At 36.1% G+C, this 24,267-nt stretch overlaps 4 protein-coding genes across 6 annotated transcripts; 1 reads left to right on the top strand and 3 right to left on the bottom strand.

Annotated features, from left to right (window-relative positions):
* Positions 1-424: 424 nt before the first annotated feature.
* Positions 425-2,717, top strand: LOC107423674 (uncharacterized). The gene is made up of 3 exons (XM_016033283.4): positions 425-1,159; positions 1,415-2,015; positions 2,493-2,717. Exons 1-3 carry the CDS (start codon positions 513-515, stop codon positions 2,637-2,639), a joined length of 1,395 nt encoding a protein of 464 aa, XP_015888769.2. The 5' UTR covers positions 425-512; the 3' UTR covers positions 2,640-2,717.
* Positions 2,537-5,317, bottom strand: LOC107423675 (putative RING-H2 finger protein ATL21A). The gene is made up of 2 exons (XM_016033284.4): positions 4,451-5,317; positions 2,537-3,511 (listed from the first exon to the last, which is right to left on the bottom strand). The coding sequence occupies exons 1-2, from the start codon at positions 5,136-5,138 to the stop codon at positions 3,075-3,077; spliced, it is 1,125 nt and encodes a 374-aa protein (XP_015888770.1). The 5' UTR covers positions 5,139-5,317; the 3' UTR covers positions 2,537-3,074.
* A 262-nt stretch (positions 5,318-5,579) lies between these two features.
* LOC107423678 (probable F-box protein At3g61730) lies at positions 5,580-9,298 on the bottom strand. The gene is made up of 8 exons (XM_016033286.4): positions 8,882-9,298; positions 7,887-8,086; positions 7,726-7,770; positions 7,362-7,526; positions 7,176-7,223; positions 6,697-6,867; positions 6,122-6,229; positions 5,580-5,908 (listed from the first exon to the last, which is right to left on the bottom strand). Exons 1-8 carry the CDS (start codon positions 9,016-9,018, stop codon positions 5,826-5,828), a joined length of 957 nt encoding a protein of 318 aa, XP_015888772.1. The 5' UTR covers positions 9,019-9,298; the 3' UTR covers positions 5,580-5,825.
* A 382-nt stretch (positions 9,299-9,680) lies between these two features.
* LOC107423676 (histone-lysine N-methyltransferase ATX3) lies at positions 9,681-17,787 on the bottom strand. 3 transcript variants are annotated; one of them, XM_025076802.3, is made up of 23 exons: positions 16,407-17,785; positions 16,283-16,338; positions 15,992-16,190; positions 14,985-15,107; positions 14,817-14,885; positions 14,653-14,721; positions 14,456-14,559; positions 14,236-14,343; positions 13,975-14,113; positions 13,632-13,704; positions 13,422-13,521; positions 13,148-13,272; positions 12,784-12,929; positions 12,474-12,578; positions 12,172-12,236; positions 11,825-12,035; positions 11,563-11,649; positions 11,372-11,428; positions 11,171-11,260; positions 10,891-10,977; positions 10,327-10,401; positions 10,132-10,232; positions 9,681-9,982 (listed from the first exon to the last, which is right to left on the bottom strand). In XM_025076802.3, exons 1-23 carry the CDS (start codon positions 17,283-17,285, stop codon positions 9,892-9,894), a joined length of 3,159 nt encoding a protein of 1,052 aa, XP_024932570.2. In that variant the 5' UTR covers positions 17,286-17,785; the 3' UTR covers positions 9,681-9,891. The 3 variants fall into 3 exon arrangements, with proteins under 3 accessions (XP_024932570.2, XP_015888771.2, XP_024932571.2); XM_016033285.4 differs by having other exon boundaries at positions 14,468-14,559; positions 16,407-17,784; XM_025076803.3 differs by lacking the exons at positions 9,681-9,982; positions 10,132-10,232; positions 10,327-10,401; positions 10,891-10,977 and having other exon boundaries at positions 11,166-11,260; positions 11,568-11,649; positions 16,407-17,787.
* Between the last annotated feature and the right edge of the window lie 6,480 nt (positions 17,788-24,267).

The raw sequence follows: 24,267 nt of genomic DNA, 5'->3' as shown, positions 1-24,267 counted from the left end.
GTAAAGCTCGACTTGACATATTTCCTATTCAAGCCCACTCCTAAAGGGCCTGATCCATCCCGTTTAATTATTCTGAAATTTAAACTTATATTCAACGAAAACAAAATGAAATTAAAATAATTAGAGCATTACTTGTCACGCTTCGTTTGAAATTTCATCTAGTGTCAATTTTTTTTTTGTTGGCTAAAATCAAATTTTTTTATTACAAAGATAAATAATTTGACATAAGTGGGTTTTATTATTTTATAAAAATTTGATTTCGCTCATTTATAAATATTAAATATTTGCTTTAACTATAAAAAAAAAAAAAGGCCTCCACGTCAAGCCCAATTCGGGGAACGGCCCATGAAAATCGCTAGGAAGCCTCCTGGCCCATTGCGAGGCACACTTGCTATATAAGTAAATTAATGATCTACGCTAACCGTTTTTCTCTCTTTATTCGATTTCGATACCAATTCCATTCCATTCTCAGACGGAATTCGAACCCTAGCGAGCTCTTGCGATCTTGAATCATGGAGGTCATAAACGGAGCTGGCGAGGAGAGGATCTACCAGCTTTTGGTGACGCTGTTAGGGAGCAAAACTGCAATATTGAGATACACCACACCGCACGTCTGCACCAACGACATCAAGCGCCGGCTCTACGAAATCACCAAAATACCCCCGGTTCGCCAGCGCCTTGTAACCGGCACGCAACAGCTTGAGGACGACTCCGTAGTCTCATGCTCCGGCGGCGAGCTTCGATTCCCAACCGTGTGGCTGACGCTGCGGCTACGCGGCGGGAAGGGAGGGTTCGGTTCGCTGTTGCGTGGCGCGGCGACGAAAGCCGGGCAGAAGAAGACGAGCAATTTCGATGCTTGTCGGGATATGAGTGGACGAAGGCTTCGGCACGTGAACGCGGAGAAGAGGCTGGAGGAGTGGAAGGCTGAGGAGGAGGAGAGGAGGCTGGAAAAGAATGCCGAAGAGTTCCTGAAGAAGATGGCGAAGAAGGGGAAGAAGGGGGCTGGGGATGGTGAGGCCGAGAAGTACGTGGCCAAGTACCGGCAGGAGTCTGAACGCTGCGTTTCCGAGGTCCTGGACTCGGTCAGGGACGCCGTTAATGGGAAGCGTAAAGGCGGTTCTGCAGTAAAGGCCTCAGAGTCCAAGAAATTGAAGATATGGTAAGTGTTAATTTTTTATTTCTTGTATATATATATGTACTTCGTTATTTACCAGCCTTGAAATAGAATGGTATTTTAAGATCTTTAACAATGAAAACTTTTTTTATTTTCTTGGAAAATCTTAGTTTGGATAATGGTAGATATTTTTAAATTTGATAGACTTTTTGACAACTAAATGGTTCTGTTGTCTCATTCTAATTAAGTGAGATTTGATTTCTTTTTGGTGTTCATATCTGCATTTGTTTTAATTATCAGGATGGGAAAACGAAAATTGGGTGAAAGTGATAGTGATATTGACGACACAGATGATGAAGAGGAGAATGAGAAATCCATTGTGTTACATAATGGCAACAATTCGGATTCGAGTAAGGAAGCTGAGAGGAGTTCAGGTTCTGTTACTGGTGGGAAACAGGTTGGAGGGTCTTCTGGTGGAGGATCATGTGAGAGTGGCTCTGAGGAAGAAAAAGAGATTGCTATGCAGGGAAGATTGGAATCTGACGAGTTATCAGCTGAAGATTCTCCTCCCAAGGAGCAAAACCATGTGGCTGGACCAGTGACTCAAGACGAGAAGATAGTTCCGAGTTTGACTCTATCTTCAATGGAGTTGGAGCCGGATGAGAAGATGGATTATAACGATCCAGTAATAGGTAATGTCGATGAAGCAGTTGGTCAATCCCCAAAAGCTTCGTGTTCAGGTTGTGGAGAAGGTGTCGAGAGCACATCAATTGTTCCTGAAGTCAGTCCTTCTTTGGAGTCAAATAAAGAAGTTCGTGAAGAAACAGCAGCTAGTACAAATGTAACAGAAACAGACAAGCCACTGAATTTTGATGAATACAATTCAGCAGCTGAAATGGAGGTATGCCTTGAAATTAGTTTCTTAGATTTGTATTTTCAGTATGTTTATGCATACATTGCATCTTGTATGTTTTATTTACTGTTTACCATTTTTTTTTTAAATGAATTTTCATGCAGTCCTTCTTTGGGTGATATAGCATGTTGTTAATCTCATTGATGATGATGTTGTTTACTTGTTTTTGGACTCTTTAACTATATTTGCATAGCTTGTCTTTAGTTATAAGTTCTCAGCATTTGTTGACCTGCCAACAAACCAAATAATTAAACAAAGCTAAACATAGAAAGTCTTCACATTTGCTTGTTGGGAATCATATATTCAATCTTGAGTTCTGTATCCGCCTTTCTTTTTAGTATAATAATCACAGTTATCAGCATCATCTCGTCTTTATGTCTTTTTTTTTTTTTTGGGAAGAAACCTCCATATGTTCGATAGCATTAATAAGCAGTAAATTTTTTCTTTTCTCCACCTTCCTGATAGGCTCTTGGCATGGAAAGATTGAAGTCTGAACTGCAAGCTCGTGGGTTAAAATGTGGTGGGACTCTGCAGGAGCGTGCTGCCAGGCTTTTCTTGCTAAAATCTACCCCTGTGGAGAAGCTTCCGAAAAAACTGCTTGCTAAGAAATGATAATCTATGTAGTGTTTTATGTTTTGATGTAAGTCTGTAATGTTTGTTTTTGTAATATAACGAAGCAACTTTCTCCTCCTCGTAATGTTAGTGCCCTTCGCTTGTGGATAGAACTGCGAATCAAATCTTTCCTTAACGTGCAATATCTTCAACTTCTAAATTAGACTAATCGGGAGATTCTTCCGACTTGAAACAGATTGTGTGCATGTTGATCTACTTTGTTGGAGACCTATTCTGTGTTTCTTGAAAGCAAAAAAATTATATAATCGAAAAAAGAAACGTTTTGTATATTTGGTATAAGCGACTTGTATTTGTACAGACCTCTATTCTAAAAATCCACGAGACAAGAAATTTGACACCAAAGAAATCAGCCAAAATTTACATAGGGGTTTCAACACAGCAAAAGCATATGTGATGTAAGGAAGCAATTGCAAATTAAACACTATCTAAGTTAGCTTGAGCAGGTGATGGTGTGTTCCGGCAAACTGGACAAGTACCATTGAGTCGGAGCCACTCGTCGATGCAGTCAGCATGGAAGCAGTGTTTGCACTCTGGTATGCATCTGAGTGTCTCTTTACTGCAATACTCTGCCAAGCATATGGGGCAAGTGGTGTCGTTTGGTCCTGGTAGCCTCCGACTCTCTCCAAGAACAACTTTCTGATAGGATTCAATGGTGGTCTCATCCAGACCCATCGCAACAATGGCAGGTTCTGGAGCTGCTGCAACTGCAATGGAACCTCGTTGTGTATTGCCATGACGATTCCTGTCTCTGAAGCAAGCAAAACAGGCTATGCAAACGGCACATGTTATGGCTGGTACGACAATGGACAAGCAAATGATCCTGAACACTTGGAGACCATCATTTGAACTGCCTGAAATTTGAAGCTTATCAAGTTCAGTTCAGTACTTTTGAAATTCTACTTAGCTTTTTTGCTTACCCGCTTGAGGGATTTGGATTTTCTTAAAACAGATACTAATTGATTCACCCCACATTAGTTCAACCATTACATCATTACACACCCCTAAAATGATTATACCACTTTCTGTCAAATCTTTTAATTGGTCTCTTGGACTTTACTTAAAAGGTAGGATGAATTTTGAGCACCACTTTTTAACCCCAACTAACTTGTTAGATCACTTGAACAAAATATGAGAGGGTGACTTAATGGCCACTTGCTACATCTTAAACCAATAAGCTTGACTCAACAACTAATAGTTACACCCAACTCGAAACATCGTTGAGACCTAATTTTTATATTGATTATTGGTGGAGATTTAAGGTTGCGAATTCTGTGGCTTATTAGGTGGCATCTTAGATCGAGGATTTGAGATTAAATTATACTTTTGACTTTTTGGTTCGATAAGGAATGGATTGGAGGGTGTAAGCTTTTGTATATTTTATTGATAAGAAGCTTCATGAGAGCCGTGTAACAACGGAGAAACTACGTTTTTGTATAGCTAGATCTTACGCCTCGATCAAGTTGACATTGCTTTTGTTAAGTCAAATACAATTTGTCTAATTAAAATACTCCCATCCAATGCTGTAATATTCAAGTCTATTGGTTTTACTAAATGCAATAAGCATGAAGCACTACAAGATTCATATGTCATTTTATACTTTTAATTGATAATATTGACCCTACCCCATTCCCAAGAATTTCTTATCCCCAAAGAATTTCTTGACCTGGTCAGGAACAGCCATGGACTATTATCTTCTTCGAGTATTCTTATGTTGGTTGGTCACTGGGTTGTAATATGCAAATATGGAAATCAGCCAGATAAAAAACAAGGAATTAAAAAAGGTTTCTTACCTTTTCCAGGGGCATAGTAGCAATCAATTTCTCTGCTAGTGTTGCTCTTTAATCCACACTTACCGCCTTGTGCTTCGCAGATACTACAATCAGGTAAAAACCATGTCAAATGGATATCCTTATCAAGGTTGTTTGGGAATCCTTCATCATACTGGACTGGCCCTGAAACTGGGATTTCCAATGTAGAAATGATCTCACATGAGCTAAACATTGAATTTGCAAGACCGCTGGAAGAGGTGGCTAAAACCGAGCTTGTTGAATTGCTTAGACAATCGATGGAAGTGAACCGAGACTTTGTAAGGGAAGGTGGGCAGCTAAGGAAGGTGTAATTCTGATAGAAAGCTGAAACAAAAGGAGTCCCTGAAAGGTTGAAGTTAAGAAGCCGTCTGGGAAGGCAATTGTCAGGATCATAGAGTAATATCTCTTGTGTGTCATAGTTGATTTGTCGAACAAAGAAGTCTCCAGAATAAGGTACTTCTAGAACTGTTATACTCTGGCTATAGCAAGTCAGGTTGAAACCTGGATAACCACAATGTTGGGGTTGCTGGCCTTGTAGCCGGAAAGGAAATCTGATCGGGATGCTTTTGTTGCCACGGCCACAAATGGAAATTAGGCATTCTTCTGCTGCGTACATAGTGGAAATGAAGAAGAAGAAGAGGAAGAGAAAGAGGACATCTATGGTACCCATATTTTTGAAAGACTGAATCCAAGAAAGGGGAGGCTGAGCGCATAACCGTGTTAGTTTATATTAAATGCTATTAATTTATTGAATAGTAAAGAAGTCAAAATTTATAAAATATTGTTGTTGAGGTCTTTACAATAGAAACCTGATAGATTTTGGGTAGTGGTCAATGGTGTATATATGTCATCACCAACTAGTAGGTATAACATAAATATACCAAAGGGATAAAAGGGTAAAAGAATAAAATGATGTTACTATAAAATCCATATTTCGATATCCATCCCTGTATATTGTGAGTCATTACCTAAAATAATCCTTGTAGACTACATCTATTATGAGCTTAATCGGCTTATTCAGTTGCAGATGAGAAATTACATTTTTTTTTTTCAAATGAACTTGGAAAATTCATGTTGGCCAGCTTAGCTGTAGGCCTTAATTTTATTATTGTTATTATCATCATCATCACACAGATGATACTCCAACTATATCTCAATTCTCTTTTCCATTTGTGGAAGCAACAGGAAAAGCTACTATACTAACTGAATTTCTTGGTGAAGAATGCCTGTCTCAGAATATTGAAAAGGCACCAACCTATAAATTGCCTTAGGAAGAAGTATATTATTAGTTATTACGTTTTTTCTTATCTGGGGCGAGAGGGCAAGGGAAGGCAAGAAAACTGGAGTTTTACAAGAATTACAGAAGCTGCTGAGAGACTCTAATAGAAACAACTTCTCCGTCATCTCCAGCTCTCATGGCGTGGTATTTGACATGAAGTCCTGGTACGAAGAGAGTAGAAAAGTATAAGGAAATCGAATTCTCAGATTGAGCACAGTATTTAAAAAAACAGAGTTCTGTTGTGGAGAGTGAAATTAATTTCAGTAAAAAGCACAGTAATTAATTCAAGACAATCTGGAGCAATCAGTTAGATGTACATAAATGTTAAGGTATTTTTATTTAATTCATGTATGAAGTTCGAAGAAGACTCCTACCTTCATTCTTTTGTAAATTGGTGTTAACCGCAACAGCATGGAGAGTGATCACAGCCTTTGGTTGCCAGTCTGTCTGTTTTCCTATCCATGATGAGAGATTGAAAACGGCTGCCATAATTCATTAAGAAAATGGTCAGAGTCAATTATGTTACGGGAAAGGAAATAACAGATACCCTTGCTTGCATTGATCGCCACTGGACTCATGCAATCTAGTTGTAATGTGTGACAAGTCACTGTAATATAAGATTCCGGTGTCACAAGCACCAGTACATACAAAGAAAGCCAGTGACCAATCATATGGCAGGGTAAGTGATTCTTTCACCTCCTTCATGTATTTTTTATAAATGATAATTTTATCACTTGCTTAAACATAAAACACAATTCTTTTTGCATCATGTTGGTTGACTTGTTCAAGATATGTGGCTCGACACTGCTATCTTTGCCTAAACAATCACTCTTTGATCTGTGGGTATTCTATTTTCCTTATGTAATGAAACTAGATTCCTTATTGCTAAACCTTGTCTACGCCTTTCAAGTTAAAAGTATGAGAGTGACATCTGTTTTTTGAGATATACCAGATGTTGAAGTGGCCTTTAAGTAGTTGACATCGAAAATAGCCCCCGAGGCTCCATCTGCATGCTTTTTGATATCATGAGAGCCTATGAGTTCATATTCCCAGCTGCCGTCCAGGTAACCCTCACTCAGGAAAAGTTCTATGTGCCTTGCATCTAATGTCTGCATTGTTCCTGCATAAACAAGCAACGCATTTTGGTGCTATTGTATTCAAATTTGAGCCACTTAATTCATCAGAATACTGGCAACAGAATACTAGATAAGCCCTTAACTAAACTCCTTGCCTGTGAGGCACTATCAGTACCACCTAAAAGGATTATGTCGGCAATTCCTCCTATAGCCTCTTAGACTTAGTTTTTTTTTTTTTTTTTTTTTTTAAATCATATTTTAAAGCCAATAACATCATTGACCAAGCTGAATGGAAATTAAACGCAGCCTTGATATTATTGTGGCAGATCTGCGCCTTTCGATTTTCTCTTACCATCACATGTGTTAAGGTCACAAACCGGGCATCGAACAAGTTGAAGATCTGTAAACATCAGCTCAGAGTAAGTGCAAGGTTAAACAAAAGCATAAAGGATCAAATTACAATACTGGTTTTGAAGCTTCATAAATAGATATCAATACTCTCACAAACAAATAATAGGTGGGTTAATCAAGTTAATACCTGCAATCCATATCCCATTCTTAACGTTGTTTAACAAGCAATAACCATGGGACTGCAACATGTTCTCAATGTTATCTTCATATGAAATCTTCACAGGAGCTGTTAGTTTTTCTGTCAGTAGTGCTACAGAAGAGTCGATGGAAAATGCACCAATTCGCATCCAATCTGGTTTTTCTCATAATAAACATTTTACAGTGAAGGACAAAACACACATTAGCCAATGCTCATGCACTTTCGAAGACTCGTTTGTAACGTACTTAGATAGCTCAAGACAATAACTAATAAGAAATGGGATGCTCAACGGCCTATAGTTTCTAGCTTTAACATTCAAAGAGTGAAGTCCAAGTTGTGTAAAGGCACTCACCAATATGTTTTTCCGGCTGACGGAACATATAAGAGTGACTCCCATCTGAAAATAGATCATTCATGAACAACACTCCATCAGAGTGTGATTATGCCTTACAAGTCAATATATCTTTGATCTAATTTACGCATTGAAGAAGATCTAGGGGCTCTGCTCCCTACCGAAAGCTGAAGCGTAGAGGTTGATCCAATTGAAGGCCACACTGCGAGGAGCAGGGACCTGAAGATCACGCAGGCACACGTACTTCCATATACTCTCTTCCATGATAAGACCGTGGAACCAACGACTCGTGGCTGCGAGCATCACCAATGACCTTCCGTCTAAAAACTTGGTGATCTCCGTCCATACGTCTATTTCGTACCTATTGATGCACAAAATTGATTAGAAGACACGAAAGGAAAATTGCTCACGTTTTGGTTGGTTGCAGAGAAATTTCCTTTGTGAAATTCTCTGAAACCAAATGGAATGTGGATGTGAAAATATATCTACGAGACAACTCGGATCACAAATAAAACGCAATGAAATTTTCGAAACTTAAAAATCTTCCATCAACTTAACTGTTCCTTCTATTTTCTACAAAACCAAAACAGACCATACAGAATTAGAAAGAGATTAAAATTTACCTTCACGATACCGACCTTACGAACTAAAACTGAAAAAGAGTTCAGTATATGCACAGAAAAATTATCGTCCTAAGCTTCAATAAACTTGCAGACGAAGTTCTTTCAACACAAAAACTCCTACAACTTTGAATTTTGGGAATAGATTTGTGTTCAAACTCATATACAGATTATGAAACAGCTGGTCTGAATGAGCAAAAATAATATTTACTTCTTCAAGAAAATTTAAATTTTAAAGCGCGGTTAGCTTCGGAATCGCACCAAGATTTCGTGTAAATTTAATTCAGTGCAACTTTTACAAAATCAAGATCAAACCGAAGAAATTAAAGCATACGAAACACATTAAATTTCAAACTAGAATATAAAAAATCAAAATCGAACTCCGGTTTGGATCTGAATTCATTCAATCTCAACGAAAGTGCATTCAGCCGCGCAAACACAATGCAGTTCTTATTTTGTAAGAAATTCGATAGAAATCAAAAACTCCAAAATAATCAGAGCTGATATTCCAGGAAAAGATTCAGAGAGAGAGAAACCAGAAGAAGTTAGAGTGAGCGTTGAGGAATGTAGAGCTAGGAGAGTTGCAGGAGCAAATCGTCTTAGTTCTTCTTAATCTCCTCCGAGTCTGCGGTCTCTGTGGTTCAGAAGAAAGATTTCGCTTTCGCTTCGGCATTTCGGTTGCTCTGAAGCTTCGATTCTAAAACGCCTTCCCTTTGTATCTACCTGGTTCTGTATGTTCAATAGCTCAACATCCCGGACTCCGCTATTTATAGGCGCGCGAAATCCCCACATTCAAAAAAAAAAAAAGACTCGGAGTCTTAAACGAGGATAATTTTATGGGCCTCAACGCTACTGTTATATAGATTTGGGTCTCTGTCATTTCGGGTTGGCCTAGTACTTGTTTGGTCCACTAATTTAATTATTTTTTATTTTTTAAAAATAAATATTTGACCTTCGAGCTATGAGTATTACGGTATCATTATAAATATTTTATGTCAAACGAAAAAAAAAAAAAAAAAAAAAAAAAAAGAAGAGAGAGAAAAATTGAGTTTGGAAAACTATGTGAAAATGCTTTTCAATGAACGCATATCAAACTCATTTCTTTGGATGTGAATGTGTTAGCTCCTGTTTTATGCCTCAGCCTCATTCACTTTTGACCACATTCACTTTTCTTTTTTTTTTTTTTTTTTGGGGTAAAACACTTTTGACTACTCAACGCGACGAAGCTTTCGAATGTATAGATTTCCCATCCCCAAATAGGTGACACTGTAACGGGATCGGACCAAAATTATATATATATTAAAAATAAAAATAAAAAGACATTAATTTAGCAACTTTTACAAAAATGCCACCAAGCCAAGAGAGCTGGTGATTCGTATTTTATTGTAATTGAATTGTTAAAATACAAATGAGGGCCGCCAAAAAAAAAAAAAAAAAAAAGAAAAAAAATATGATAAAAGTGTTGCTCACTTGTTAGGGAATGGGTTAGACTATAGAGCTTGTGCAAAAGATTAAAGGGAAGGGAAAAAAAATAAAAATAAGTACACTAATTCATGAATTTTCTACAGTTGGGAGCTTTACATAGGCAGGGTACTTTGAGATCATCATGCTCGTCGGGATCAAACAAGTAGTCATACCTGTTGAAAAGCAAGTTCATAAGAAACGTTTTTTAGTTCTCGCCAAATCAATTCAACTTAACAAAAACAATAAATTAAAATAAGGTAAAACATTAAAGCAAGCCGGTGTAGGTGTGCATATGAAAGAGGGATTCGAAACCATTTCGTACGTTAGTTCTTCACCGGCCGCAACATTGGTTTTAGCGATGAGGACTATCCTGCTCTCTCCATCACCCACACTCATGATCCTTGCATAGCAGTTGGGCATGCACTGCAGCAAAATCCAGATAAACTTTTAGCATCACAATATGTAAAGATTCTAAAGAATACTGGAATGAAGGTCTCGCCAGCAATAAAAAACTTACCGAGTGATTAATCAAACGTGCCATATTCCCCTTATTGGTAGCATCAATAACTACTTCCTCACTGATCTTGAAGAGCTGCAGTAAATAATCCATCAACTTTTGAAATTACAATCCACACACAGAATAAACTTCAATGGAAATCACTAGTGTATCGACTAAAAGAATGAGAGGGTTTGGGAATCTGACCCCAACAATAGCTAATCTATACTCTCAAGACATATAACAGAAATGGACTTCAGTCAGATAGAACCCGTCTACCTGATTTAAAATCAATATGAGAACATAAGGTGCTTAGTGCAAATTACTGTTGATTCATTAATTTCACATCAGCTAACTGCCAATCTTCTATTTCTCGGTGCTTGTCAATCTTGAAAATTAAACAATAACCCATGCTAGACCAACTCATTTTGAACTAAATTCTCTAAAATTCCATGTAATTGACAGATCAAAAAACTTGCAAAGGACAACACAAATATTTGTTGACGTAGGCTAATTATACACTGTCGAGATAAAGCAACACCTGTAAATACGGATACATAAAAATGTTTCTTAAATTGAACTCACATAGCAATCTTTGCCTTGTAACCGGTACCGTGCTTCCCTCAGATCTGCAACACTCCGCCTTACTTGTTCTCCACGATATTCAACAACCTGGAGAATAAACAACAGAATTATATAAACTTCAAGACAACTAAAAGATGAATGAATAAAACATATTTTAGAAGAAAAATAAAGAACTGGGCAATAACAAATAACAAAAGGAAAAAAAAAAAAATTAAAAAAATCCTGTGTATGTGCAGAGACAAATAAGAAAGGCTACAAAATCCCTTATGAGCTCAAGTACCATTTCTCCTTCTTGAATATTTATACGTGCAAATAGGCCCCATCCATGTATGCGAGATTTACCGAAACAAATGCGACGATTTTCAGTTCTCTGAAGCATAGATAAACATAAATAAAAATCTAGCATGAAGAATATGTGTAACAAAGTGAGAATTTTATAAGGTAAGCAAAATTTATTGCATATGGGTCTAGAGTAATTTACCTGTAAGTGGTAAAGTCGGTCCTTAAATGAAGAGAAAACTTTAGGATCTTCTACCACCTGGTTAAAAGCAACAGGAAACAGATTGTAAATCGATATGTTATGTTAAATACAAGGTTGTTCCATTCCAATAACAGAGTTAAATATATAAAGTTAACAAAACAATCTAAATAAGAATAAGCCAAGAATAATACTTTACAGATGCTCAGGCCATTAACTGCCTCTAAAGAATGACGTGTTGGCCCCATTGGACGGTGGAATATTGGCTGCCGTTCAGCCCTCTGGTGGCAGACCATAAAGATTAAAATGCAAACCAAGACATCAATATTTAGACCATATAGTTCAAAGAATATAACTTTAGCCAGATGCACGGAAACTAATCAAATGACGAGATTTTCCAAGGGGGAAAAGGAGTGAAAAGGTAAATATTACCAAAATATATAACTCCTACAATACCTTAAAATTTGATCTTTCAAGAATGCGGCATCTAGCAGCAGAGAGTGGTTCAAACTCATTAATATCTAAGGTTGATTCATGAATTTCTGCTCTATTTGATGAAGCCAACCTAGAACCCCTGAAACACCCTTTCTGATTTTGAAGCAAGCTTCTGGCAGCAAAAACCCCTGAAGGAGTATGAACAACTAAAACAGCATCTGGGTTTGGGGTCCTTTACCAAAAACAAATCAAATAAATCATGAATTCGGAAAATAATTAAATCTAACAAAACAACGCCCCTCTTCCATTGGTAGGTTCAGTGTAAATTAAAATTACAAAACATATGATGTATAGGGCAGAGCTCAAACCTGTGAACTGCACAATATATTGACTTTCTTGTTATTTGCCTCCCACTCTTCTCAAAGCAGTGCAACTGAAAGTTCAATAAACAATTTTAAACTGATTACTAAAATTGCTCCCACATGTCCAACAATTTAACAATAAGAACAAGCATGCAAACATGAGTAAATAAAAACACGTGTACATAATAATCCTTTTCACAAGAAAATGGCAACTCCATAAATCAACATGACCACTTCATTTGAAATATTTAAGGAAACTTGCCGTTCAAAAGATTTGTTCACCAGTAAAAAGGACTAGAAAAACTTACCTCCATGGAATACCCTGCCCTTGATGCACACATTGCATGAAAATGGGTAGCACATTTGCAACACTGGGTACAGGAACCATGAGTCTGCTTACATATTACGCAAGTCTGTACTCAATGCATACATGGCAAACAGTAAATTATTATATAGAAGATGAAAAACTCCAGGCCCTAACCTTTTCAAGGCTAAACGATTCTGAAGAAATATTACATTGCAGTTAACCAAAAAAAAAAAAAAAAAAAAACTGCAAAAATTGTCTAATTGAACCAGAAAAACAAATATTACATGTCAATCATTCAAATTAGAATTTACCTTCAACAAAGATTTTGCTGGAATTCTAAGGATTCCAGTAGCAGGTTCCATTTTCTCATGATTCACGAAACCAACTTCAGGCCGAAACCAAGCACATGTGACATGAACCCAAAGTCCCTCAACTTCTGAAGGCTTCAAAGCACCGCCTAAAGGAACAGATTTTTAAATACAAGGGAACAGAGCATTCAAAATCATCACAGTCATCATACTTGAATAATAAAAGGACACAACAAATTAGAAAATCCCAAAGGCAAAGCTAAACAAGCATAACTTTTATCATTGGAGTGCCATTCAAATGTCAGCATGCTTTTGTGCTAGCTTGATGTACTTTTGTTTGGGCTTCTTAACATGCTTGATTGCATACCTTTTACAGGACAAAGACAACATTCTCTGTTTACATTAGGAGTTTCACATGCTCTACAAACCCATGAAGTAAAATCCTGGACATCGTTTGCCCCATAGCATTCTTGATGGACAGCTATTTGGCACCTGCCCAGAGCACAAGGTAATGATAATAGAATTTTTCAGTGTTTTGTTAAGTTTACAAATTTAATTTAATGTAACACCTGGAAAAATGGTGAATTAACAAATCAAAAAATACATTGCTGCCAAACAAATCCAATGGATAAAAGAAACACCTGTTGCAGATAATCATTTTGTTATCATCCCAATCTTCGACCCATCTACAAATTGCACATCTTTCTGTTGTCCATTTTGCATTGACTGGCTCATAGTTTTCTGTTGCAATAGAGATAAAAAGAAAATTAGTTTCCTTACTATATGAAAGATCTTGCATCATAGATGATAACCACAACAACATACAAACAAATATTTCAGTTCCTATTTACCTTGCAAAAAAGTGAGTAACTGCTGTTTATCAAGCTTGACATCATCTGCACCTTCTGCATTATACTCTGCAATCTGAAGCATATTAGATGTTAATAGGCAATCTGATAGAAACCATTTAATAACTAGCTTTGGTATGAAATTTTGCTATCCTGAAGACACCACCTAAACTTTCAGTTGCAACTTTATGGTGATTGGATGACAAGGACAAGGTAAAAAAGCTAGTTCTAATCAGCAGTAAAAGAAGTATTTTTCTTTTTTACAATAAGCATATTATAAACAAAATAAATACATTATAAGTAAGAATATAGTCAAGCTCTCAAAATACCAAATAATGGTACACACCCATTTTTCCAGTGGCATCATTGAACTACCCTTCACTTTTACACTGTACTTCCATTTTTTAGCTCTACAACCTGTATGTCGTTCCCATTCACTGAGTGTCTGCTTTTTTGGCCCACATGAGCTACAATTGCACACAACCCTAGACACAAGATAAAGACAAAACTTGTGAATACCTCCATTCAAGATCTAAATCCAAATACAATTCTTAATTCATGTTTTTTCCTTAGACTACAAAACCATGTAAGAAATGCCAGTGCTTACAAATGAAGTTTTGGAATATATGTTCCTTCCATGCCATTGCACACCACAGTTATTTTCTCAGGCACTACAGTTTCTTTGATTTTTCCCATAGAATCATTTCTTCTATAACTGTATCAAAAATTTCCACAACATAAGCTTTTAGACTTGGTGATATCCAAACGTTTTTATAAAGTCTGATGTAATAAATGTTGCCTCAAAATTGAATTAAAAAAACCTATACCGTTCAACATACTTTTCTTTAGGCTGACATTTATCTAAATCTGATGATTCACAATTGGACTTTGCTTTGCAATCAGGGCAATAGTAATCAACGTGCTCCAGGTCCTAAACCATGGCAAGTCAGTTTCACAAACTTTGATATAAAGTAAGCACATGAGAAAGGGAAACAGATTCATGGATCAAGTATGAGATGCATACCTTGAGAAGTTTGCCAGAAATTTTGTCACATTCAGCGTGTACCCAAACATTACAACCATCACAGCAAACCTAAAAGAAATAGTCAAGGCCAACAAACTCTCAAATCATTCAATTAATTAAAAAGTCAAGAGGCAAAAAGAAAATAACTCAAAAGTGTGACTAACCCAATTCCCCCCATCTGAGTGGTGCCATATCTTCTTGCATATGCCACAATATTGTTTTGATTTTTTTAACTACAGAGTAACAAAAATAACAGTTTTAGAAACTAATTGTTGAGTTTTTATATAAACAAACAAACAAACAAATAGAACTCTAAGATAAAAATTCTGAACCTTAGCGCAATGTTTACATAAAAACTGAGTTTCACGACCCCTTATTTTCTTCAATGCCTTGCAGGGCAGTGTCAGGCCACAGCCATCACAAGGTCTTGTGTCCCTGTGATTATGATATGCTTCCTGCATAATAATTTCATAAGATGAACTCTTATGGTAGAGCTACCCTTATGTAACAATTTAAAAGGTAAACAAAATTTGTTTGATGAGAAAAATAGGAAAACAAAAATCAGCGACCTGAAAGTTAATCAGGAGGGGGAAAAGAGTTTAATCCTAATATAAAAGATAAATAGAAGGCTTGCTGATTTCTATGGGTCCTCAGTATAAAGCACTATTTATTCAATTCGATTGGTGGTTTATTCAGTTTTTTGGGGTTAATCTAACCAAATCTCAGAGCACTAACAGTTTTTTTCAAAGCTGCAGCTTAAAATCAAGAAAACCTATGTTCAAATTTAGAAGGAAAACAAACAAGCTTTAAACTAATCATGCTATTTAGATACTCGTATATGACATTCCCAAGCACTTCACCTTAGAAAACTGAGTAAAGACTGCTAAGTGATTTGCACAACATGATTTGCGCAACATGATACAGAGTTTATCAGGAGGGGGAAAAGAGTTTAATCCTCATATAAAAGATAAATAGAAGGCTTGCTGATTTCTATAGGTCCTCAGTATAAAGCACTATTTATTCAATTCGATTGGTGGTTTATTCAGTTTTTTGGGGTTAATCTAACCAAATCTCAGAACACTAACAGTTTTTTTTCAAAGCTGTAGCTTAAAATCAAGAAAACCTATGTTCAAGTTTAGAAGGAAAACAAACAAGCTTCAAAATAATCATTCTATTTAGATACTCGTATATGACATTCCCAAGCACTTCACCTTAGAAAACTGACTAAAGACTGCTATGAGTGATTTGCACAACATGATACAGATGCTGCCACTACCAGTATATCATCCTCAGAGACAAAGATAGGATAATGGTCAACAAATGTATTCAAACAAACTACCTGGTTTTGAGAGTAATATTCCTGATCCCGATCTAAAGCAGTGACCTCTTGGATTTCCTTGGCATATGCTTCTGAATTAGTGGTTTGACTAGTACCAAAACTCGTGTCCAAAACGCCATTTTCAGCTAACAACGCCTCCTCAATTGCCATCTGAAATTCACTGGGTGTGCTCTTGTACAATTGGGTCTGCCCGCGAAATCTGAACAAAGAAACTTTCTATAAACTCCAACTACATCTAACAAAATTTATTATAAGAATTGAAATCTCACCGAGAACTGCTTAGCCACGCACCTGTCCATGAATTTCAAAAAGGGGAATATTGTTCCTTGCTTCACCCATCCATAGTCCTGGCAAATAACGTTCCGTTAGATTCCAAACAAATATATCATGCCCTGAAAGAGAGACAGAGATTTACCCTTTGTTTTCCATTCTTTGAAAACCCAAAAAACATCACACATATAGCACCAGGAATGCAGCAACTCAGAACCGCTTCGGGTGCTTGCAATATGGGATCAATCACCACAGCTGGCCAAGCCGGATAACTCCTTCCACACTTGGCCCAGACTATATCACCCAAAGCAAAGTCCTCAGGCCTATAGATTTCTTTTTTCTTTCCAGTATTCGCTTTCCTTACACTCTCCAGGCCTGGAAAAGTAAACCCATTGGTATATTCTTTAGGTCCTATCCTTGGAGATAAGTCTCCATGGCATTTTGGATCCACGACGAGCTTTCTACGATCAAGATTTTTTAATTCTAGACAATCTACTTCTACATCCTCTTCCTTCACACCATATCGAGGCAACTTCGAATTCATGAACCTATACTTTTCCTCTTCGTATTGCCTTAAAAATCTCAATTCATCAACTCTCTCCCTATCTTCTTTTACGAATTCATCTATTTCCTCCTCCTCTAAGCTCGTATTCATTTCATCAAATTTGGATTCTTCATTCTTCCAAATGTTAAGAACTGAATCATTGAACCGCGAAGGAAGTACCTGTACGCGTCCTCGCGACGATTTCCGAAACCCTTTTGAACTTCCATTCAATGCTCGTTTACCGCTGGACCGCTTCAAGTTCGATTCGACCTCACCGGCCCAACATGACTCATCGTTGAACCAGGAACAACCTGACGCACTGCTGAAATCTTCACCCTCACCATTACCGCATGAATAATACCCATTCGTCCGGCGCTTCTTTGCACTCACGGAATACGAGTAATCTTCGCCATTAGACTCTTCAAGCTTACACCGTTTAAGTTTTGGCATCTCGAATTTCATTGTCCGTTTGATTATCATCTTCCTAACATTCAATTCGACAAATTCTGCTTCAAAATTCGAGCGAACCCTAATTTCACTTGGAAACCCAAATCAGAACTCAAAAAATTTCGAAAACTATATTATCCAAACGCCGCAGCAATTTCAAACAGCGAATTTCGAATCGAAAGTTTTGCAGATTCAGTATGTTACCGTAATCCTTATATAAAACCCTGAATTCAATGCCAAACCCTAACCAACGGTATGAAATATGCAGGCAATGAGACTTTAACGTTTTGTTCCTAACTTTCTGTTCAAGGATCCCAAAACAAAAGAAAATATCAAATAAATCTCAAATTTACGATCTTAGAACTGGAGATATAAGAAGCCGAAATCAATTTTCTCAGGAAAATTAAGAAAAATTATATTCCGAGAAAATCGAAATCGCAGGGAGGAAACTCGAGCTGTTACTCACACAAAGGATCCGTTTTGTTTAACATACACGACACGACGAATAGGAATAGGCTAAATACACCTGATTATAATATTTAAATATATATATATATATATATTGTAAGCATACAACGTTATTATTATTATTTTTTTATTTCAGCTTTTTTAATAAAAAAATAAAATAATATTTAAAATATTGAGCTTGTGTCTAGAACGTGTCTCTTTTTTGTCTTTTTGGGATTTTGGCTCCAAATATTGAGAACCCATAAAGGAGGGAGATGATGGAAATTTTGCTTCGCGAAGCCAAGGGCGCGAATTGAAAATTTTGGAGCGAGCATGGAGTTTCTGTGCTACCTCCTCCTCGAATGGTTACGTTGGCAAGACCATTTTTATTATTATTTATTTAATTTTTTATTATTATTATTATGCGTTTTTTTTTTTTTTTTTTCTGAACGAATGAATAAATGACGGTGGCAAGACTTGGGCTCCGACTCCCAAATATATGTGATGGTAAAAGAATAGCAGGAGGATCTTCTCAGTCACTTGTCTTTTCTGTCAGGTGGAGTCGCTGTGTCGCCGCGTGTATATCACTTTCTCTTCCCTGAGAAGTGTGCTGCAGTCTAACGCGCAGCTTGAACTTTTGATTTCCTAAAATGGTGGCACCACCGAATGATGGAAAGGTTTGAGCTGTCGTAGCCTCCCAAATTTTGGCGCGTGATAAGGTAAAACTAAAATTGGCGATGGGACCACATACTTGTAACTGTTGAGTTTTTTCTAAAGTTATCTTCGTTGTTTTCATCTAATTTTTTGTGTCAACTATTTTTTTTTTTTTTTTTTGGCACATCTTTTTCATAGTCGTTTCAAATTAGATAATAGTAGAGCGGAATAGGAAATCGTCAACTTCTATTGGCATAAAGGAAAACATAATCATGGTTACCAAAAAATAAATAAAAAAGAAAGAAAAACATAATCATTCTCTCATTTTTTTTCTATTTTTTTGCAAGACACATTATATTGTGTCTTGAAAATACGAAATTAGTTTTTGCCTATTCATATTTGTTGGGTTGTTCATCTTTTGTTTCACGTTGGGAATAGTATTCTTTACATATTACATAGTTAGTTGTAGTTCTAGTTTATCATGTATTTCTCAACTTTCTTCGTAGTTTTAGCAACTACATAAACACAAATATTCAAAAGCAAATAATGAAACTTGTTATTTTGATAAAACTTGAAAAAAAATTTGGAAATTAGATGAGTTTATTACATATTATGATGTTTTTTAAACTACTCATAGACAATGGTCAATAAGATCTAAAGACTTCTATATGGACTCAAATAAAGTTTTGATTTGTTAACCGGATTAAAATAAAGTTGTGATCATTTGAAAGGTTTATAACTTACAACCAAAAAAAAAAAAAATAGAAAATAGAAACCCACAGCCATTAACCAATATTACCTTTTATTAAAAAAAAAAAAAAAAAAAAAACAATGTCCGATTTCAAGGAAAAATGAAAATGTGTGTATATTAATTGCTTTGGGTGCATTCAGAAATGCCCCGCACCCACACTAATCCGGTGGTGCAGTGGGGACGAACCATTCTGTTTTTGCCTTTCGTAATGGACATGCATGGTCCACGGAGTAAAGGAATTTAAGCAAAAACACGAAGCGGTTGGGCTGTCAGAAGCCAGATGTACCATGTTCTTGCTTACCAAAACGGTGCGTTTCCCTGACGGAAGAGGCAGCAAAAACGTCGTCGTCGTGTAGCAAGCTTTCATGGCCCAACCGAACCCTAGAGAGCGCCAGAGCAGTCCTTCAAAATAAAGCGCCGCCCAAATATAGATCCTCGTCAGCTGACATTACCGTCTGAAAATTCTAAAAGCCACATCTCAGATTGAGAGTGCAAACCAGAAAAACCCCGAAACCTTTTGCGATATTTCCAAAATTCCATTCTGATTTTCCATTCTGATTTTCCATTCCTACAAATTTTGATGTATTTACTATATATATATATACACACTTATTTATTTATTTAATGGGTTGTAATAGCTGTTGAGATTGGATATGATGGTGAAAAACAGTAAAAGGTTTGAGCAGGAAGAAAATGGTGGGTGGTAGAGATGGTTTCGAAACGGAAAAAGGAAGAGGGCCCTAGTCCATGTTAAAGCTATTGCATAGTGACTGTCGCAACCTCTTCTACAACAAATATTAGCCTCGTTAGGAGGCCATGGGTCGTAACAAAAGGCGTGGGTTGCATTCTAATATTGAATGCTTACCTAGACTTCGCCCAACATAAATCATCACCTCCCTCCATGTTCCTTCCTGCACTGATCAAAACCTCCTTACTGATCCTTCTTTATTGCAAATTTCAATTTTTGGGTCTTTATTTGTCCTTTTTTCTTGTTATGATTTTGTTCAAGTATTTTTGCTTCACTATATTCTAGGTAAAGTAGATTTTATGTGTATGGTAGTCTCTGTCATAAACATGCTGCGAAATTTTGATTTTACTTTGTGTAGTTTGTTGCAATTTATGTGCCATTTGCCTAATTGTTATGCAAGTTGGTTTTGATCCCAGCCTTCCCCATAAGTTGATAACGCTTAGAATTTACTGGTTGAGTTGCTTCTGTCTTCCTGACTATGTAATATTGTTTTCCAACATACTTTTTTGTATTATGCTATGTTTGCAATTATCTAGTTTTAAATTTCTGGAAGCTTGTATTGTATATGGTTGCTTGAGATATTTCATTTCACTATTTTTGTCCTTCCCCTCTTTCAAGGTGTCGGATTTGTATGACCACAAAGTTTAAGATTCTATGCACTATGCAGGGAAAAAAAGGGTAATCAGAAAATTAGATATTATATAACACAAAGCCAAAATAAAGATTTTCAGACTGTATGTTATACTTTGCTGTTGCCAGCATTCCTTGCCTTTGGTCAGAAGAAATACTAAAACTCATGTTCTTTAAGAAAGCAACCATCAACTACTATTGCAACGGCAATAGTGCTACTCTGGAAATATAAAAGCTGGTAAATCCACGGCAGAGTTCTCTTCTGAGAAGGGTTTGCACTGTGAAGATGTTGGACAAACTGAAAATAGATGTGGGGAAAAAGTAAAGTTCTTTCCTATGTCAAAGCAGGAGTCAGAGATCTCTTCTGAGAAGGGTAGTCACTGTATTATTTTTGACAAACTGGAAATAGATGTAGGGAAAAAGAAGGGTTCTTTCCCTTATGGTGAAAATAAAAGAAAAGTTCTTTCTTCTGTCAAAGCAGGAGTCCATTTGCATTATTCTCCAGGAATATGTCTAGCACATTGTGCTGTATCGTTTCAGTTATTTAAAAGATAATGACAATGTACTTTTTTGTTTATTTGCACGTATTTGTTTATTTTTCGGGTTATTGTTTAGTTTACTATAGGTAAAAGAGACCATGGTATACTTTTATGCCACATCTAAAATGGAGGGTAAGATAATTGCTTGAGTTCACTATTTTTGTGCTTCCCGTGTTTTAAGGTGCTAGATTTGTATGACCACAAAGATTTAAATTCTGTACAGGGAAAAAATGGTGATCAGAAAATTAGATATTATATATGGAAAGCCAAAAGAAAAATTTTCAGATTGTGTGTTACCTCCTTGCTGTTTCAGTTTCACCAAAAAAAAAAAAAATATATATATATATATATAAAATAACATAAAATTTGCTGTTGCAGCATTACATGCCTTTGGTCAGAAGAAAGACTAAAATCGCAAAGACTCATGTTATTCAAGAAAGAAACTATCAGAATTGAACAACTCACTACAACAGCAATAATGTGACTTTGGAAATATAAAAGCTGGTAAATCCACAGCAGAGTCCTCTTCTGATAACGGTTTGCGCTTGAATGTGTTTGACGAACTGAAACTAGATGTGGGGAAAAAGAGAAGTTCTTTCTGTTTTGGTGAAATAAAAGAAAAGTTCTTTAATATGTCAAAAGCAGGGGTCCCTTTGCATTACTCTCCAAGAATATGTCTAGCACATTCTATTGTATCGTATCAGTAATATAAAACATAATGACAATGTACTTTATATGCTTATTTTTTGGGTTATTGTTTTGTTTAATATAGGTGAAAGTCCAAGATATTATACATTTCGGCCACATCTAAAATGGAGGGTAAGATAAGTTGGCCCCCCCTATCTTTTTATTTTGGGTAAATAAAGAAGGGCTATGAAATCCTGCCTCCCCAATCTTATTCTTGCCCATGAAATTGGGGAGCGAAAATGCTGAATGTTTCTCACTAACAGTGGCTTAAGAAACATGGCGTTTCATCAATTAGTCTCTTTGCCTGCTTCAATAGGTGACAGTAATTGCATTTCATTCCAATAGCCATTGGACGAAAAGAGTAACTATGACTTTGTGATTTACCAAAGACTATGACTTCTAAGTGCTTGATTGTTAATTCTGTCTTTGTTTCTTTTCTTAATGGGGGTGAAGTTGTGGGAAACGGGAGTTTTTTCATGTTTTACTGTTTTAGTTGATTTGATGTCTGTGCAATTGGCTTAGAGTAGACAACCTGGGGAAATGCTGCTGATAATATGAAACACAGAGAGACATACAATGCATAATAAACCTCACTGAAAAAAGAATTTTGAGTGTGGTTGGTTCCAATCAGGATCGTGAATTGCCACTCCCATATTCCAGCATGAAGGAATCTTTGGTTGGCTTAGCGTTTGGGGCACTTCTATTGGGTTTTCCAACAAATACTGTGAATGGATTGGAGTGGTTTGACCAATCATGTTCTTCCAATGTCATAGTTTTATGTTTTTTTTCCCCAATCAGTGAGTAATTTGGCACAACAATGGATTATGGACAATCTGATTGTGGCTGACGTACACAAAAGGCCTAAAAAGAACTATTTTTTTAATCTAAAGGTTCCTTTAATCTAAAAGTTTTTTATGGTATCATATAAACAAATGAACACAATCTAGCTATTACCGCCCCACTTATTTCGTTGAGTGGCTAAGTTAGTCCTAGAAACCTGTAATGTTCAGTGTGGCCACTATTTGACTTAATGGTAAGCTTTCTTAGTGGGTTTTCATGTAATATTTCTCTAACTATGGCTGCAATACACCAACCTGAGGCATGATAACATTATCAATTTAATGCATTGCAAAAATACCAAATAGGAGCGTTAAAAATATATATATATATATATTTTATACATAATTTTGAAAAAATATGCCGTTGTTTTCATGCACGTTTGAGATATAATGGAGAAAAGTAGTCTATGAGAGGATAAATTAGTGCTCGTGATGAAAGCGCTTCATAATAGATCATTTTTCATCACCCTTCTTTTGTTTTTTTTTTTTTTTAATTATTTTTTTAATTTTTAATTTTTATCATATCCCTAATCTTTGAATATAATATCCTAATAAATAGTACACCAAAAATTTGGTTTTATTGTTAATCTATGGACAGTAATTTGACCACTCCTGATCCTCACTAATAGTACTAGAGGAGTATAAAATAATAGTAAAATCTCTGATTAAATTGAAGTAAATTAACAGCTAGTTGTAGCACTCACTCAATATATAATATTTTCCCTTTTCAATATATATATATATATATATATAAACATGAATTCCTGTCAAAGATCTTTGCTTCTTAATCTATATCTTTTTTGAGCTTGACCCTTCTGTTGTCGCCAACTCTTTTCCCCTTACCCAATACGTTATAAATGTTTGGTATGAAGGATTATAATCTATGTGTAACTAAAATTTACTTCTTTCTTATCTTTTTCACTTTTTCGGAACTTTTATTTGGTGTGTGCAGTACAATTTTAAACTACTAAAAATGATTAGGTGTCAAAAATTACGTAGCAAAGTTGTAAAACTCGGGATGTAATCTATAACAGAAATATATAAGAGCAAAAAAAAAAAAAAAAAAAAAATCAATAACAGAAATGTATATTTGTTCAAGGAAGCTTCTTATTTTACTTCTATAGTCATTTTTTGGTCTTTCCTGATAGGTAACGGTTGTAAATTTTGTAAGTTTTACTTCATTGAAAAACAATTTCTATAAATCAAAGCGGGTGAAGTAAATTTCGATCTTGTTAGTTTCACAGTCACATTGCCACTCATTTTTCAAAATCGCAGCTCAAATTCATGAAGTTCTGAAGCTCTATCTCACAACAAAATAATCCTTTTGATTCGGGCTTGTTGACTAAAAGGTCTTGTCGGTATTGTTCATCTATACAAACATTCTAACTACATCATGTTCGTGCATGCGTATCAATAACCATCATAACCATACATGATCCGTGCACAGCATGCTTATATGCTGACTGGTAATTAAAAAACAATGGGTCGTTAAACTGTGTTGGAAAAATGATGACCCAAAAAAAAAAAAAAATTAAGAATCAAAGAAAAGTCTGCCACCGTAATTAATCACAGATTTCTTAATATTGCAAATATTGCCGAAAATTACGAACCATATAAAATAAGAAGAAAAAAATTGGTTTAAGGAAATAGGTGGAGTAGGTTGTCACGCAACAACAAAATTCATCCCCGTCTCACCGAACTTTGTTTTATTCAAATTTAC

This window comes from Ziziphus jujuba, chromosome 7 (genome assembly GCF_031755915.1).
Source record: "Ziziphus jujuba cultivar Dongzao chromosome 7, ASM3175591v1".
Classification (NCBI taxonomy): Eukaryota; Viridiplantae; Streptophyta; class Magnoliopsida; order Rosales; family Rhamnaceae; genus Ziziphus; species Ziziphus jujuba.
The sequence above is the reverse complement of the archived record's forward strand: the minus strand, read 5'-3'. Positions and strand labels throughout refer to the sequence as shown.

What these genes read in the sequence shown, in the direction of transcription:
- LOC107423675 (XM_016033284.4), bottom strand. Translation starts at nt 5,138, where the DNA reads ATGGGTACCATAGATGTCCTCTTTCTCTTCCTCTTCTTCTTCTTCATT. An exon ending in CTACTATGCCCCTGGAAAAG is followed by an intron (nt 3,512 to 4,450) that starts GTAAGAAACCTT and finishes TTCAAATTTCAG; the next exon opens with GCAGTTCAAATGATGGTCTC.
- LOC107423678 (XM_016033286.4), bottom strand. Translation starts at nt 9,018, where the DNA reads ATGCCGAAGCGAAAGCGAAATCTTTCTTCTGAACCACAGAGACCGCAG. An exon ending in TCAGCCGGAAAAACATATTG is followed by an intron (nt 7,527 to 7,725) that starts GTGAGTGCCTTT and finishes GAGAAAAACCAG; the next exon opens with ATTGGATGCGAATTGGTGCA. An exon ending in CAATTTACAAAAGAATGAAG is followed by an intron (nt 5,909 to 6,121) that starts GTAGGAGTCTTC and finishes TCTTCGTACCAG; the next exon opens with GACTTCATGTCAAATACCAC.
- LOC107423676 (XM_025076802.3), bottom strand. Translation starts at nt 17,285, where the DNA reads ATGATAATCAAACGGACAATGAAATTCGAGATGCCAAAACTTAAACGG. An exon ending in AATATTACTCTCAAAACCAG is followed by an intron (nt 15,108 to 15,991) that starts GTAGTTTGTTTG and finishes ATTATTATGCAG; the next exon opens with GAAGCATATCATAATCACAG. An exon ending in TTGTCTTTGTCCTGTAAAAG is followed by an intron (nt 12,930 to 13,147) that starts GTATGCAATCAA and finishes CTGTTCCTTTAG; the next exon opens with GCGGTGCTTTGAAGCCTTCA.
- LOC107423674 (XM_016033283.4), top strand. Translation starts at nt 513, where the DNA reads ATGGAGGTCATAAACGGAGCTGGCGAGGAGAGGATCTACCAGCTTTTG. An exon ending in TCCAAGAAATTGAAGATATG is followed by an intron (nt 1,160 to 1,414) that starts GTAAGTGTTAAT and finishes TTTAATTATCAG; the next exon opens with GATGGGAAAACGAAAATTGG. An exon ending in ATTCAGCAGCTGAAATGGAG is followed by an intron (nt 2,016 to 2,492) that starts GTATGCCTTGAA and finishes CCTTCCTGATAG; the next exon opens with GCTCTTGGCATGGAAAGATT.